At 33.2% G+C, this 15119-nt stretch overlaps 2 protein-coding genes across 4 annotated transcripts; both read left to right on the top strand.

The window, feature by feature from the left end:
* The first annotated feature begins 94 nt into the window (after positions 1-94).
* Positions 95-8338, top strand: LOC111504464 (Activator-recruited cofactor subunit 42). The gene is made up of 7 exons (XM_023159025.2): positions 95-255; positions 325-589; positions 2645-2765; positions 2821-3001; positions 4679-4839; positions 7676-8001; positions 8058-8338. Exons 1-7 carry the CDS (start codon positions 210-212, stop codon positions 8185-8187), a joined length of 1230 nt encoding a protein of 409 aa, XP_023014793.2. The 5' UTR covers positions 95-209; the 3' UTR covers positions 8188-8338.
* A 136-nt stretch (positions 8339-8474) lies between these two features.
* LOC111504449 (short-chain specific acyl-CoA dehydrogenase, mitochondrial-like) lies at positions 8475-15119 on the top strand. Of its 3 annotated transcripts, none has more exons than XM_074173419.1 (7): positions 8475-8956; positions 11192-11456; positions 11533-11668; positions 11992-12172; positions 13592-13752; positions 13848-14173; positions 14230-15119. In XM_074173419.1, exons 1-7 carry the CDS (start codon positions 8917-8919, stop codon positions 14354-14356), a joined length of 1236 nt encoding a protein of 411 aa, XP_074029520.1. In that variant the 5' UTR covers positions 8475-8916; the 3' UTR covers positions 14357-15119. The 3 variants fall into 3 exon arrangements, with proteins under 3 accessions (XP_074029520.1, XP_074029519.1, XP_074029518.1); XM_074173418.1 differs by having other exon boundaries at positions 11161-11456; positions 11533-11653; XM_074173417.1 differs by having other exon boundaries at positions 11161-11456.

The raw sequence follows: 15119 nt of genomic DNA, 5'->3' as shown, positions 1-15119 counted from the left end.
TTGAAACTATGGGAAGCCATATATATACTGACATCTACCGAAATTGTTATAAAGTTCCGTTGAATCATGTCAAGTTACAATGATTATTGAAAGATGGCTCACCTAAAAAAAAACATGATAATTATAATTATGATATGTATTTGTTTTCATTTTGAATATTTCCATTAATTTATTTTGGTACAAAGTCCATCGAAGTACTTTGTGAGTTAATGAAAATGTCAATTTTCAAGATATCAACCCCTGTGAACAAACTAGGTAAGTGATTTTTTTTTAAGAAACTGGATGACGAAACCATAATTTCTCTTTTATTTCATTTGTTTCCAGCTGCCTGCTTCCTCAACAGGGGCATAGCCAGCTTGAGTGCCCTTTCGGAAACTCACCAAATGCTACAAAAGACTTGCAGGGACTTCGCTGAAGGAGAACTCAAACCAATTGCTGCTAAAGTTGATAGGGAACACCTGTATCCCAGAGAACAAATAAAAAAAATGGGGGAACTAGGCCTGATGGCTATCACGACACCTGAAGACTTGGGCGGTACCGGACTAGATTACTTGGCATATTCGATTGCGATGGAAGAAATCTCTAGAGGGTAAGATATCAACATCAGCAGCGAACTTCACACTGCTAATATAAATGCCTTTCAGAAAACATTTCGTATAGAATTCATTTCTCAATTTTTTGTTAGAAAATAACTATTTCCCAGGCTACAACGGCCAGTGAATTACACAAATGACTGATATTTGTGCAAAGTTCCTTCAAGAGGTCATCCTTGAGGTTTAAGGAAGTGATTTCAAGGCTTTTGATTGCATTGTCCTGTAAATGGATAACTGTTGGACAATAAAGCTATTATTATTATTATTATCTCACAGCATTATTCTTGAAAAATTGACATTTTATGGTAAAGGAAGGGTGGTACTATTGCTTATCTAATCTTACTTGCTAGCTAGTAAGATTAGCATGCTAGTATCAACAGCACAACTTCCAATGACCTAAGTCTGAGTCATAATTTTTAGAGCTGTTAGTAACAGTCGGCTAGTCTCATCAGATTTACTAGAGGTCAGAACTCGGACCGGCAAATTTTGAATTTCCATGATGTTAATTATACATTTTTCACAATAAATTTTATTTTAGACGCTTTTGATTACATGGTAGCTTTATATCAAACTATTCTGCAACGTAATTTATCTAACACTAGGTAATTATAAAAATCAGATAACTCATTGATTCTGTCAAAACATATAAATGTTGAAAAATAAACAATACAATATTTCTTCTAGGAAAACAGGTAAAATTTATAAATCTGTTAATTATTGACCTCTTATGAAAAGAAGTTTAAACGACAAACACAAAGTTATTCTTTCACCATTATTAAACTCGTTTTTATGACAGGTCAATGATCAACATATTTAGAAATTATACTTGTTTTGCTGCTCTAGGGCGTGCCTCGTCATTAACATCTTGTCGACTTTCTGTATCATTTGTAAACATTTTTCTGACTCAGAGTACAATCACCGTATGCCACTGTCAACATTTCAAGTGTTTTTGAGCACTCAATTCCATTCTTTACACAAAATATGATGCAAATTCTTTGATCCATCTTTATTAATTTTCAGTTATATTCATACATGTAAACTGCATAAGTTAATGGGCGAGATTCAGTTTGGGAATCGGCACCATAAGGTGCAGAGTGTCGTCAACTATTCTTCCACCTCACCTGATACAGATTACTAAATGTCAAGTCAGTACAAATAGAAAAAAACATTGATTACTTGAATGCACTTACGTTACAAGGAATATAAACATTGCTGTCACTAAATTAATAAATCTCAGATCAAATTGGAGATAAAGACTAGTCAACATAGTCAATGCTAAGTTAATAATTCTCATATCGTACTGGAGGTGAAGAATGAGAACATTTTTTATTATCAGGAAAAATAGACAACAGAACTTAAAAATAAAAATATAAGTTAATATCTATCGAGAAATCTGATGATACGCGTCTGGAAAGTCGATAACGAAAGTTTTTTCACCTCTGGTTGTATTTTATTCATACATATGGCAATGTGAAAATGACCTGTAAAATTATGTGTGAATCACTGGAGGAGCAAGCAAACTTTTTTGTTGAATAGTTGGATTTGGTGATTTAAAACTGTAAAAGAAGCAAACAGAATGAAGGGACCTTCGATTGCTCATATTAAGCCAGTTGTTAGTTTTCAATGTGTATTAAATCCTTTCGTATTTTCTGATACCATAGAAACTATTTTGGACCTTTTGAATTCGTTTGATGTCAATGGAGTTCATACAAAGAATGTAAAGGACATCACAGTAATTCATCCTGGATAATACGAAAGAGTCACATAGTAAACTTTGAATTATTCTATTCAATAACCATCTATTTTGATAAATCAGTTGGAGATTACAGTGTGCTTTTTGTAAACTTGTACTAATATGATAAGAAAATCTCATATCTTGGTCAGTCCACAAACCCAGATTCTTAACTTTATTAGAAAGTGTTAAAGGACCCCCTCCAATCTGAATGCTACCTAATTTGTTTACAATTAATTCTTTTCTTGCATTTTTTTCACCAAAAACGAAGTATTTCCTATGTGATTTTTCTCGAATAAATCAAGTATTTTGATTCCAGTTGTGCAAGTGCTGGTGTTATAATGTCTGTCAACAATTCTCTCTATCTGGGGCCCATTCTCCATTGGGGTACTCCGAAGCAAAAGGAAACATTTGTTACCCCTTTCACAACAGGTGAAAAGGTGGGATATTTTCGAAAGTTTTTTCCAATTGTTGTTATAATTTTTGCTGTTCTAGGTAGGTTGCTTTGCCTTATCAGAACCTGGAAATGGATCCGATGCCGGAGCTGCTTCCACAACAGCTAAGGAAGATGGATCCCATTTCGTACTGAACGGAACCAAGTGTTGGATTACCAACGGGTTCGAAAGTGAAGCGTCAGTGGTATTTGTGTCTACAGATAGGAACCTGAAAAACAAAGGTTGGTGTTAAAAAAGTAACTTTTTTCGAAATTTGCAGGCAGTTGATTTATTTCATATTCACAATTATTTATTTTGACTAAAAATCCATTGAGAAAAAATTGTTAATAACCTAACGAATGAAAGTCGGCCTGATTTCGTTATCCGATCAAAGTATAGCCACTCTTTCTTGACCTCAGAGAGTAACTGACTTCTGTACCGTCTTGTCAAAAAATATATTATAAATATAAACATAAAATTAAAATAAACACTCGAAACAGGAAATTCCCGAGATAAATGGCAAAATTAACTTTCTAATCAATGAGAATGTGTTACTCAAACTAGATAACAACATTATCATCATCAGGACAGTTGAACTGAGGAAAAGAATGCACCAATTCTAGATGAATATTTCATTTGAAACCTTTTTTATTCATAGGATATATAAAAATAGATAAAGTAACTAAATCTTGTTTGAATTAAAAGGGGAATATTTTTAGGAGAGATTAATTTTTGGGAAAGAAGGGTTTTGGCTTTATACTTCTACATCTTTATCAAAAAAAAAGTGTGAATCTTCCAAAGAAAGGAAGAAAGCAATTAATAAAAAAACTATATTAAAGGTATGTTAGTAAATAATAACAGTGTGTTAGTGAATACTTACAGTATGTTGGAATGCTCTTGAGCTAATGACATAAAATACATGGCAATCAAAATACCTTTTTAAGAAACAATGACAGTCATACTGACAATACAACTTTAACGTGCCCTTCAAAAATCTGGAGAGCGACAGAAAATACTGCAGGTTTTTCCGGGTTTTCCTGCAGCTGAAAAAGCAAATGCGCCACTGGAATCAATGAAGTCGCCCCAGAGAGCGCCAATTCATTTTTATTGTTGTTTTTATTTTATTTTTATCGTTGTTTTAATAAAATGTTCAGAAATACAATAAACCGTTTACGATCAAATCACGCTATCTGCCCAGCTTACAAATTCAAAATTGGATCAACAGATAATCCTCTATGCTCATGTGGACGTTATGGCGATCTCAATCACATCATGTTGGAGTGTTCGCACCACATCCACAGTATAAATACCAGTATAAATACCCTAAACTTGAATTGTATGTTAACTTTAAACAACAGAAATATATACAAATTATTATACAATCGTCTAATAAGATGCAAAATTAAAGTATGAATGATTGATTGTAAATATAGTTATAGTACTACTAACAATATATATTCAAATGTAAACAGAAATTGAATCATATTATGTACAAACGGATTGAAAAATTAAAAAAAAACTATAAAATAATAATTCAAAAAAAAAAAAAAAATAAGGGAAACAAAAATATAAAACAAATTGAGAAAGAATACTTATTTAAAAAGAAAAAAAGACCAAAAATAAATAAAATAAAAATGCAAAAAAAAAATACAAAAACAAACAGAAATGAAAATTCAAAAAGCAAAAAACGAGAGGGGAAAATCTATGTTTGAGCTACTACTCAATGTTACTTTCAAATAGTTTTTCATTAAAACAGTCTGGCTAATTGGTTCTCCCAAAGCCAAAAAATTTTAAACCACACACACACACACCAACAAAGCACCGAATACTTTTGGTTTGTCGAGTCGCATTTTTCGATTTTAAAGCAATGAAATGAAGTTTCATGTATTGTGTGTATACTTAGTTATCTATTCATTCAGGCATATCTACTATTATTGTACCCAAACCAATAGAAGGCCTGGAACTAGGAAAAAAAGAAGACAAGCTAGGCATAAGAGGATCCTCAACATGTAATTTGATATTTGATGGTTGCAGAGTGCCCAAGGAAAACATTTTGGGAGAGCCTGGATTTGGATTCAAGGTAAGAGATATGTCAAGATACTATAATTGATGATTGGATCATACAACATTAGGCTACGGTAGATTAGAATTTTTTCTGTAAATTCACCTGAATGAAAAGTTCATTTGATATATGTAAAATCTAACAAATTATTAATTTTACATGTTTTAATTTGTTTTTTTCACTTTTGAATCTATCAACATGACATTGTTCATGATAATAGGTACTCTTATCACTTGATTCGCCTTTTCACATCACCTACATTGTATATTCAAAAACACTTCATTATGAGATTTTCACTGAACAGTTTCACAAAAACACAACACGTGTTTCGCCATACAATGACTTCTTCGGGAGTGTGCCAAAGAAGTCATTGTTTGGCGAAACACGTGTTGCGTTTTTTTAAAACTGGTTAGTGAAAATCTCACAATGAAGTGTTTTTTGAATTCATTATGGATTTTCATCAAGTATTGGCTGATTCCATCATATACCTATATTGTGTTTAATTTTCTATTGCTGCTCAGCATCCAAAAATTAATTAATTAATTAATTTTCTAGTGATGGTGGAATTTATATTTAGTAGTAGACTTTATTTTAGGAATCCTAATATACAATATATAGTTATGCATATATGAATAATTTATATACGTATATAATTTTACAGCGCATCATGTATTACAATTTGATACATTCTAATAATAACTTTTTGAATAGTTTTAAGGAATTTACATGTTTTATTTCATCAGGTCACTTATTGAAACTATCTAGACCTTTAAAGAACAATGAATTCATTCTACTCTTATAGTTTGTTCGGGATCTATAAAATGTATTACATGTTCTTGTGTTATATGAATGAATGTCACTATTTTGAACTAAATATCTACTAAGATAGGCTGGTTGTATCCCACTCGAAATTTTGAAAATAAAAATCGTGCTCAAATAATACAGTCTTTTATGTACCGGCTGCCACTGCCACCGGAGTATTCAACATAGATTCAATAGGAGTATACTGGTTGCATCTCAGAATGATTCTCATACCTCGATTTTGTAGTTTCTGCAACTGTCCCATTTGATTTTGGTTGAATAGATACATCAGTGTGGCACAGTAGTCAAAGTGTGGCCTTATTATGCAGTTGTAACATGTTAGTCTAGCAAAGGTTGATAAAGATTTTGAAATTCTAGAGAAAAAATACATTTTCTTACATATCTTTCTAATGGTATATTCAGCATGCTTATTCAAATATGATTGATCGTCTATAATGAATCCTAGGTACTTAATTTCATTTACAATTGTGAGTTGATTATTGAATATGCTGATATTAAGGTCGTTAGTATCAATTTTTCTTTGATTCGAATTTGTTGTAACAATCATTGCCTTAGATTTATTGATATTCAATTTGAGTTTATTCACTTGTAGATATAATTCAATGTTCTTTAAAGATATATTGATATTTTGTACAGCTTCTTTTAAATCACAGTTTTCCGTATATTCAATAATAATAATAATAATAATAATTTTTATTATCCTGTAAGACAATCAAAAAGGTACATTGTGTAGGATTAGTCAGAAAAGAGCTTGAAAGTATAACTAAAATTAAGACAATTTACTAAGAGTAATGCCTTCATTGAAATTTTCATTTTATTATTCAATCATTTCCTGAAGGGAGTAATAGGTTTTCTCTAGTAGAAAAGACTTAAGTGTAATTTTGAAGCTGTGGATAGTACTAGAGTTTTTCAGGGTATCATCAGCAAATAAATTAATATGGTATGAACCAGGTACATAGTTGATATCATTTATATAAATAATGAATAGCAGTGGTCCCGAAACACTGCCTTTTGGTACACCTATGTCATTTATGATTTGATCTGACTTTACATCACAAATTTTAGTCCTTTGACTTCTTTGCTCAAGATAACTATCTAACCAGTTTAAAGCTTTTCCAGTTACACCATAATACTTCAGTGTATTGATTAAAGTTTTCCTATTAATTGAAACATTTATTATTTATATTTATAATTTAAGATATTCAGTAATGTATTGTAATAACTAGCTAAGATTCTCGAGTTAACTAGTATATTAAAGCCACATTGAAATTTGTTCACGAATATTTTAATTAAAAATTGTAAATAAATATTTCAGTAACAAACATCACAGGATTCACAAAATATTATTATTGATGTTTCACTTCTGCCAGGCATCCCGTGACGGCTCACAATTTTTATTATTATATCGACGCATAAATTCGGGTTTTTTATGGTGGAACAGTTTTAAACACTGCTCAGAATCATCAATTCGTTGTTGTTTTTGGTCGACTGTGAGGTCGCGCGGCACCCACTTTGAGTAGAGCTTTCGCATATCCAAATATTCATGCACGGTATGTCTTTCATTATGCGGTCATTCAAAATTATTTCTTGAATTTTTTGATGTTTTTGTCGGTAACAGCCTCTTTGAGGCGTCCACTGCGTGCATCGCCTTCGGTGCTCATTTCAACTCGTCCAAACTTAGCAAACCACTTCTCAACGGTTGATTTTTCTGGTGCAAAGTCCGAATAATGTTTATCAAGCCAAGCATTGGCTTTAACAGTATTTTTTTCGCCAAAAAGCAATGCTTTATCAACACACGAAATTCCTCCTTATTCATTTTCTTCAAACCAAGAAAAGTTGCTTCACTCAAAATGTTCCATCCCACAAACTGATAATCCGGCAGCTGTGAAATTTGTACACGTCTTCTGAAAGTGAGGGTTAACTGAAAATCATGTGGATTCAATACTAATAGCGCCATCTGGTTGTTAGCCTACAAACTTTTGAGCCCCCGACTTTATCCATTATTAGTATTAGCATTAGTTTATTTACGCAGATCGCCATGATGACTCTGGATGCAGGTAGAATAGGTATAGCCAGCCAAGCTCTAGGCATTGCCCAGGCTTCTCTCGAAGTAGCTGCGGAGTACGCTTCCAAACGTCTGGCCTTCGGAAAGCCCCTCACCAAGCTGCAGACGATCCAGAACAAGTTGGCAGATATGGCTCTCCAACTGGAATCTGCCAGGTTGCTGACCTGGAGGGCGGCTTGGCTGAAGGACAACAAGAAACCGTACACCAAAGAAGCTGCGATGGCCAAGTTGGCCGCCAGCGAAGCCGCCACGTTTCTCAGTCATCAGTGTATACAGATTTTGGGCGGGATGGGGTGAGATTGAGGTTGGGTGAAGGTTTTTTAAGTTATTTTGTTGTTTTTATTCCTAGGTACGTGTCTGATATGCCGGCTGAGCGCCATTATAGAGATGCAAGGATTACTGAAATCTATGAAGGAACCTCTGAGATTCAGAGGCTGGTTATTGCAGGAAATTTGATCAAGGAAATGGGTATCAATTAATTATTTTCAAGGTGTTTCGGCTTGTTTTTGAGAAACCGTTTTTCCAGACAATTTTTATATTTACACTGTATTTCAGACTGACTGATTATTTTTATAGAAAAGTGTCTTATATTGTACTGTGGACTCAAATATATTACTTCTACAACTGTTATTAATTTTTAATGATTTTTCAATTGTTCAACTGAAGAGTTTGTTATTCTTTTTCTCTTTACCTTTAATTTTAGTTTTGCTTATTTCTACTGCGTTAACAACACGACTAATTAATTATTGTGTTGCAATAAATTCGAAGTAAACAACACATATAAGGTTCAAAATATTTTGATTACCAAAGACCAAGAGAATAACGCTTCATTCAGCTTCCTACAAGACTTGTTTTTTCTTTATATCATTTGGTAAAACCCAATATTGCATTCAGATAAGACAAATAGTCAATATCTTCAGGAAAATCCCATAAAAATCTTGATGGAGAATGTTCGGATACATTAATTATATGTACTCGTAGGTTTGAGACAAGTGTTCAAAAATTAAAAACAAACGCTAATCGAATATATGTAACCCGCGAAATTTGAACATTCAACGTATTTTCTTAACAGACTTCGTATTGAACAAAACTTTGTGATATTTTCACATATCAGGTTACAAAATTACCATAGTGTTTCAGTATACACCGTCTCCTTCAAGCGGACCTTACAAATAATAAACTAAACTTCATTCTTTAATGTTAAGAACATGTTGGTTACCTTGTTTAAGAAAAACATCACATTTAAAGGTGAGTTAGTTAGGTATTTAAATATTTTTTCAATGATACTGCTACTACGCATGCTTCCTCAATTATTTCAACCAAAAAAATTATGAAGTATGCTATATTCTCTGAAGATTATCACATCTTATAGACGAATCTTGTAATCATTATCGGTTAATCAATAAAAATGTTTTAAAGCAAAAATATTTATATCTCGAATCATTTTGAAAAAACTTATAACAAGATGAATGATAAGATAATACTCCTTATTGGTCGTATGAACATGTGACAAGAACTCCGAATGCACTACGCCACGGTATCGAAGGAAACTTGGTGCCACACGCTTCATGTCCAAAATTTTCAAAAAAAAAGCATGCCATGTAGCCAACCGGTATGCCAGCATCCTTATCAACTCCTCTTATAGTGATATGACGATTCCCTTCACAATTTTCGTCACTTTCTCAACGTTGTCATCAGTACCACTTGTGAACATTTTTCTGACTCGGAGTACAATCACCGTATGCCACTGTCAACATTTATAGTGTTTTTGAGCACTCAATTCTATTTTTTACTCGAAATTTGATGCACATTATTTGATCAATTTTTTTCAATAGCAGAAAATCGCAAAACACTTCTAACTTTTGTGTCTCTCATCAACAAATTAAACATGCTATAAAGCTGAAACTGTGAACAAATGTTCTGGACGAGTGTACCAACATAAAAAAAATAAAAAATCGCTAATCAAACGTATACATATGCTGCGAAATTTGAACGTTCACGTTATTTTTTTAATAGTCTACGTATACTTCATTGCACAAAGAAAAAATATTCATTGGCAAGGAATAAAAAAGTATATCTATTAGGATATTCATGATTTTTGATACTATTCAGCCATTTATGAAAATGCAAAAAATGTACGTTATTTTGTTCTTTGATTTTCAAGATAGAAAACATCCCCTTTTCTTCAATTGATTTATAATGCATCATACTTTATATTCTATATTCACAACAGAAAAATAAGTATCAAACATTTTCAATTTTTTCTTCGAAAATATATAAAAGAGGCAAAAGGTACTGCTGATGATATTGATATTGTCGTTTTCAATGGCAAATAAACCTCCAGAAATTTATCTACTTTCAAATATTTTCTCAATCGTCAAAGTAAGTCAATGAACTGACTATGTTCTTTAATTTTTTGGCAAGAGTATTTCCCTGTTTGGCCAATATAAAGTTTTGGACAAGAACCACGAGTTAACTACCAATATACGCCCGATCTATCGGACACTAATTGTTTCATAACTTTTTTCAATAATTTCGCATTATTATTTCTGTTAGCCACGTTCGAATCTCCTTTTAAAAACATAGCAATGTTATTGATGGCTTCACCAAAGTCTTGTGAGGCTTATTATCGTTTCTTAAACTGGATAGACGTGCTAAATGGCTTGTTTCAATTTTTTTTTTTTCAAGAATAAAGTCGATAATATATCGGCTTTGTAACCGTTGTTGACAGCAATTTGTTTGATAAAACTCAGTTCTCCCTGAAAATTATTTTCTGATAATGGATATTCAATATTCTGTGAAGCATATACTATTGAATGGGGCCACTTTATGCAGATAGGGAGATGTGTCGAGGAATTATGTATAATAATGTCAGAATTTCAGAGGGATTGTTATCTTTTATTCACATACAAGGAATTTCAACTAAAAATATCCTGCAACACTAACCCAGTATTAGAAATGGCAAACTTTGTCTTCCTAATTGTATATTTCTTGTGTTGTTTATTCAACGACATATGCCTCCTTTTTATCCTTGATAGAGCTTATCTGGTATTCCAAAATGATTTTACAATGATGTAGTCTCGGATAAAAAAACAAACATAAACAAAACTACTTACTTGTTATCAAGTTATCAAAAGTATGAGTATATTTTTTTTCAAGTCTTAAATTGCAGAGTTATAACGTATTTTAACTTCAAATTGAAATACGTTATACGAAATACCTATATAATCGTGTTTATTAACAACAACTACTGTTTATACAAAATTCATGTGATTCAGACAATCTGTATACATATTAACATCACTATAAATAACAATTAGCATCATATCAGAACCGTGCTAAACTTAACATCAAGAAATAACATGAAACCTTCGAAATATTCTAAACATTTTATCTACTCTAGGCTTTACATATTGATATGCTTTCTGTAACGCTTGTTGCAAATATACTAGGTACTCTCTATTTTCTCATCGACTTCTTCAGCCTCATGTATTCTGAAGAAAGGCATAGCCTGCTTTAGTGCTCTACCAGAGACCCACCAAATGCTCCAGAAGACATGCAGGGACTTTGCTGAGGGGGAACTCAAACCAATAGCGGCAAAAATAGACAGGGAGCAACTGTATCCAAAAGAACAAATAAAGAAAATGGGCGACCTTGGTCTCATGGCTGTTAGCATTCCTCAAGAATATGGAGGCGCAGGGTTAGATTACTTGGCGTACACTATTGCCATGGAGGAAATTTCAAGAGGGTAAATTCAAATCAAATGTCTTGCATTGAAGTAATGATAATTTCGTTTTTGAGTTGATTATGTCTGTCACTTTCAGATGTGCAAGTGCAGGTGTTATAATGACCTTGAATAACTCGTTGTTCCTTGGACCGCTTCTTCACTTTGGCACCCCAGAACAAAAGAAAAAATTCATCAGGCCATTCTCGAAGGGGGAGAGGGTAAAAGTTTGTTACGTGTGTCATTTATTCGATATTGATCTAGTACGCTACATTCTAGTACCACAGTAGAATAATACAACTTTTACTATGCTATATTATTATTATTATAAGTAGTGTTCCATGGTGGGCTGACAGGTCATTGACCGGACCTCACCAACACATGAAAGGAGATTCTCAATAAAAATTATTAATCGAATAATGAACTTCAGGTCATTAAAATAATACAAACTAAGAAACATAATAAAATTTTGATAATACAGAACTGCCTTTCTGGGATGTCAATAAAATGTTTCTCTCGGTTGTGTATTTCACCATAAATGATTTGCAAACTGATTTAGGTTGGGGCTTTTGCCCTATCAGAGCGAGGAAGTGGATCTGATGCCGGCAATATGGTTGCTACTGCGAAAGATGATAGTTCTCATTTCATTTTGAATGGCACAAAGTCATGGGTCACTAACGGGTATGAAAGTGAGGCAGCTCTAATATTTGTTTCGACCAATAGAACTTTGAAAAACAAAGGTTATTATCGTTTTTCTTTTCTTCACAACAATTATCATCGAATACCAATACTTTTTTTAATACACCGACCCTTCTAACTTGGTGAAAATCAATAACACTATTCATTGGAATAATTACAAATCTTCATAATATAGTCTTTAATTCCAATATCCATTTCACTACTAGTTTCCTTATTTGGACTGGTACTCTACACTATTTTACAATGCAAATTATACAGTACCATTGTCTAAATCTTCAGATAATGACATTACTATATGGACTGATATGTTTGTAGGCTAACACACAGATGGCGCTACTAGTATTAAATCCATTTCATTTTTAGTTAACCCTAACCTTTAAAAGACCGGGAACAAATTTCACAGCTGTCGGACTATTATTTTGTGGGATAGAACATTTTGAATGAAGCAATTTTTGTTAGTTTGAAGAAAATAGATGAAAATAAAGTCGTGTGTTAACGAAGCATTGCTTTTGGCGAAAAAATACTGTTGAAGCCAACTCTTGGCTTGATAAACTTTATTAGGACTTTGTATCAGAAAAATCAACAGTTGAGAAGTGGTTTGCTAAGTTTGAACGAGTTGAAATGATGATAAATGATAAATATGAAAATAAATGATGATAATTTTGGATGACCTCAAAGTGAAAAGTTGATCGAGATAGCTGAGGTTCTAAAGATATGAAAGGAACGTGTTGGACATATCGTGCATGAATATTTGGGTGACGTAGTTCACAATTGACCAAAAACAACAACGAATTGATGATTCTGAGCTTTGTGAAGCTGTTCCACCACAAAAACCCGAATTTAGGCGTCGATATGTGACAATGGATAAAACAACGCTCCATCATTTCACACCAGAATCAAAAGGATCGTCATCTGAGTGGACTGCACGTGGTGAATCGACTCCAAATTGTGCATAGACGCAACAATCCTTTATTTTCTGTACGTAGTACGCCGTAGTTTATGTCGAAGTTATGGTTAAATTGGTTTTCTTCAATTCAAAATTTATTGTGTATTCGGATGAGATTCTGGTTTTGAAAGGTCTAGATGTTTTAATATAAACTTTTGAACACGAACCACATTTTAGCTTGTAGACATCCGATCTGTTGGCCTTGTCGATGTTCTTAAAAGTACCTGTTCACCAATTAGTAATCTCTATTAGTTAAGGTCGATAATCTATATAATTTTCATTGTAAATGAGTGTAGAGTACTAGTCCAACGGAGAAAATTACTGTGTAGTGAAATACAGTCTAAATAGTGAAAATTTGTAGTCACCCCAAATATGATCCTTGAGGTACACTCAAGAGATAAATATTATTTGGGTAAAGAGTTCCATCAACTGTGTTGAAGTTGAATTCCTCCAGTTATTTTTCACTTTAGCTAACTTATTTTCCAAATCAACTATTACTCGTCCTCTTTTTTAGGAATATCTACTATAATCGTACCGCAGCCCATCGAGGGACTCTTCCTTGGAAAAAAAGACGTTAAAATGGGAATAAGAGGGTCTTCAACTTGCGATTTCATCTTCGAAGATTGCAAGGTGCCAAGGGAAAATTTGTTGGGAGATTTCGGACTTGGTTTCAAAGTAAGTAAAAAAAACTAATCAATACAGTTTATTCTATGATTTTCACTATAAAGGTTTTACAAAAACCGCGACACGTGACCTTCTCAATTCCGTAGATAGCTTTATCCAGCCTTGATTCGAGCAGAATAGGAATAGCGAGTCAAGCGTTAGGCATTGCCCAAGCTTGCTTGGAACTTGCCACGGATTATTCCTCCAAACGTCTGGCATTCGGGAAGCCCCTCACCAAACTGCAGACGATCCAGAACAAATTGGCAGACATGGCTCTCCAACTGGAGTCGGCCAGGTTGCTGACCTGGAGGGCCGCTTGGTTGAAGGACAACAGGAAACCCTACACCAAAGAAGCTGCGATGGCAAAGTTGGCTGCTAGCGAAGCCGCCACGTTCCTCAGCCATCAGTGTATACAGATTTTGGGCGGGATGGGGTGAGATTGAGGTTGGGTGAAAGTTTTTCAAGTTATTATGTCGTTTGTATTTCTAGGTACGTGTCTGATATGCCAGCTGAGCGTCATTACAGAGACGCGAGAATCACCGAAATCTACGAAGGGACATCTGAGATTCAAAGGCTAGTTATAGCGAGGACTTTATTGAAAGAAATGGGGTATTAGTAGTGATTCTTTCTGCTATAAAGTGGATCTGAATTCACAACAGCCACACGCCAAAAATTTCGCCACTCACGTTTTGATAACCAAGTTAGGACCATCGCGAGACATCCTTATCTACTAGGAGCAGTTAAGATAATCTCCTGATGATGGCAACTTACTTGTCGGATCATGTGTCGAAAAAGGTGTTTTCACAGTATTGGTAAAAGTGTTTTACTTAGATTTACTATTCTTAGAGATTACAGTTCTATTGTATGGATTTTTGCACTAATAAACACTTTATTATTAATTACACCATCAAATAACAGAACAGCATCACAAATAAATTATTATGTATCAAAAGAGTATTTTTTCAAACTGTAGCTGAAGTAATCCACCATTTCCTGTTTGTACTTTTGTAATAGAAATATGTAATGGCATTTTTCCTAAAATAATAGTAAACTAAACATTTGCTTATTTTGTTTTCTAACTTTTTCGAATAATAATAATAATGATTCAATAATTTTTATGAATGTGTATACGTTTTGTTATCATGCAAGAGCAGATAGTGTTCTATATAAGTGACGTTTTTTAGCGTAATACTCTTTCACACATAACATTTTATAGCGTTTCTATCTGTTTCAATTCCATTAGGAATGTTTTTAGTACAAATTGAATGAAAAAAAGTGATTTTTGTGTAATTCATTCAATGTTCCAGTGAAATTAGTTTTTCCAATTTGTGCCTGAAAATCATGTGTATGCTTCATTAATAAAATAAGAGTTTTTTTAA

Source organism: Leptinotarsa decemlineata, unplaced genomic scaffold (assembly GCF_025532065.1).
Source record: "Leptinotarsa decemlineata unplaced genomic scaffold, Ldec_3_MD MMD2_tig00000251_RagTag_RagTag, whole genome shotgun sequence".
Taxonomy (NCBI): Eukaryota; Metazoa; Arthropoda; class Insecta; order Coleoptera; family Chrysomelidae; genus Leptinotarsa; species Leptinotarsa decemlineata.
Note: the sequence above shows the minus strand (reverse complement) of the source record. Positions and strands in the feature narration are given on the sequence as shown.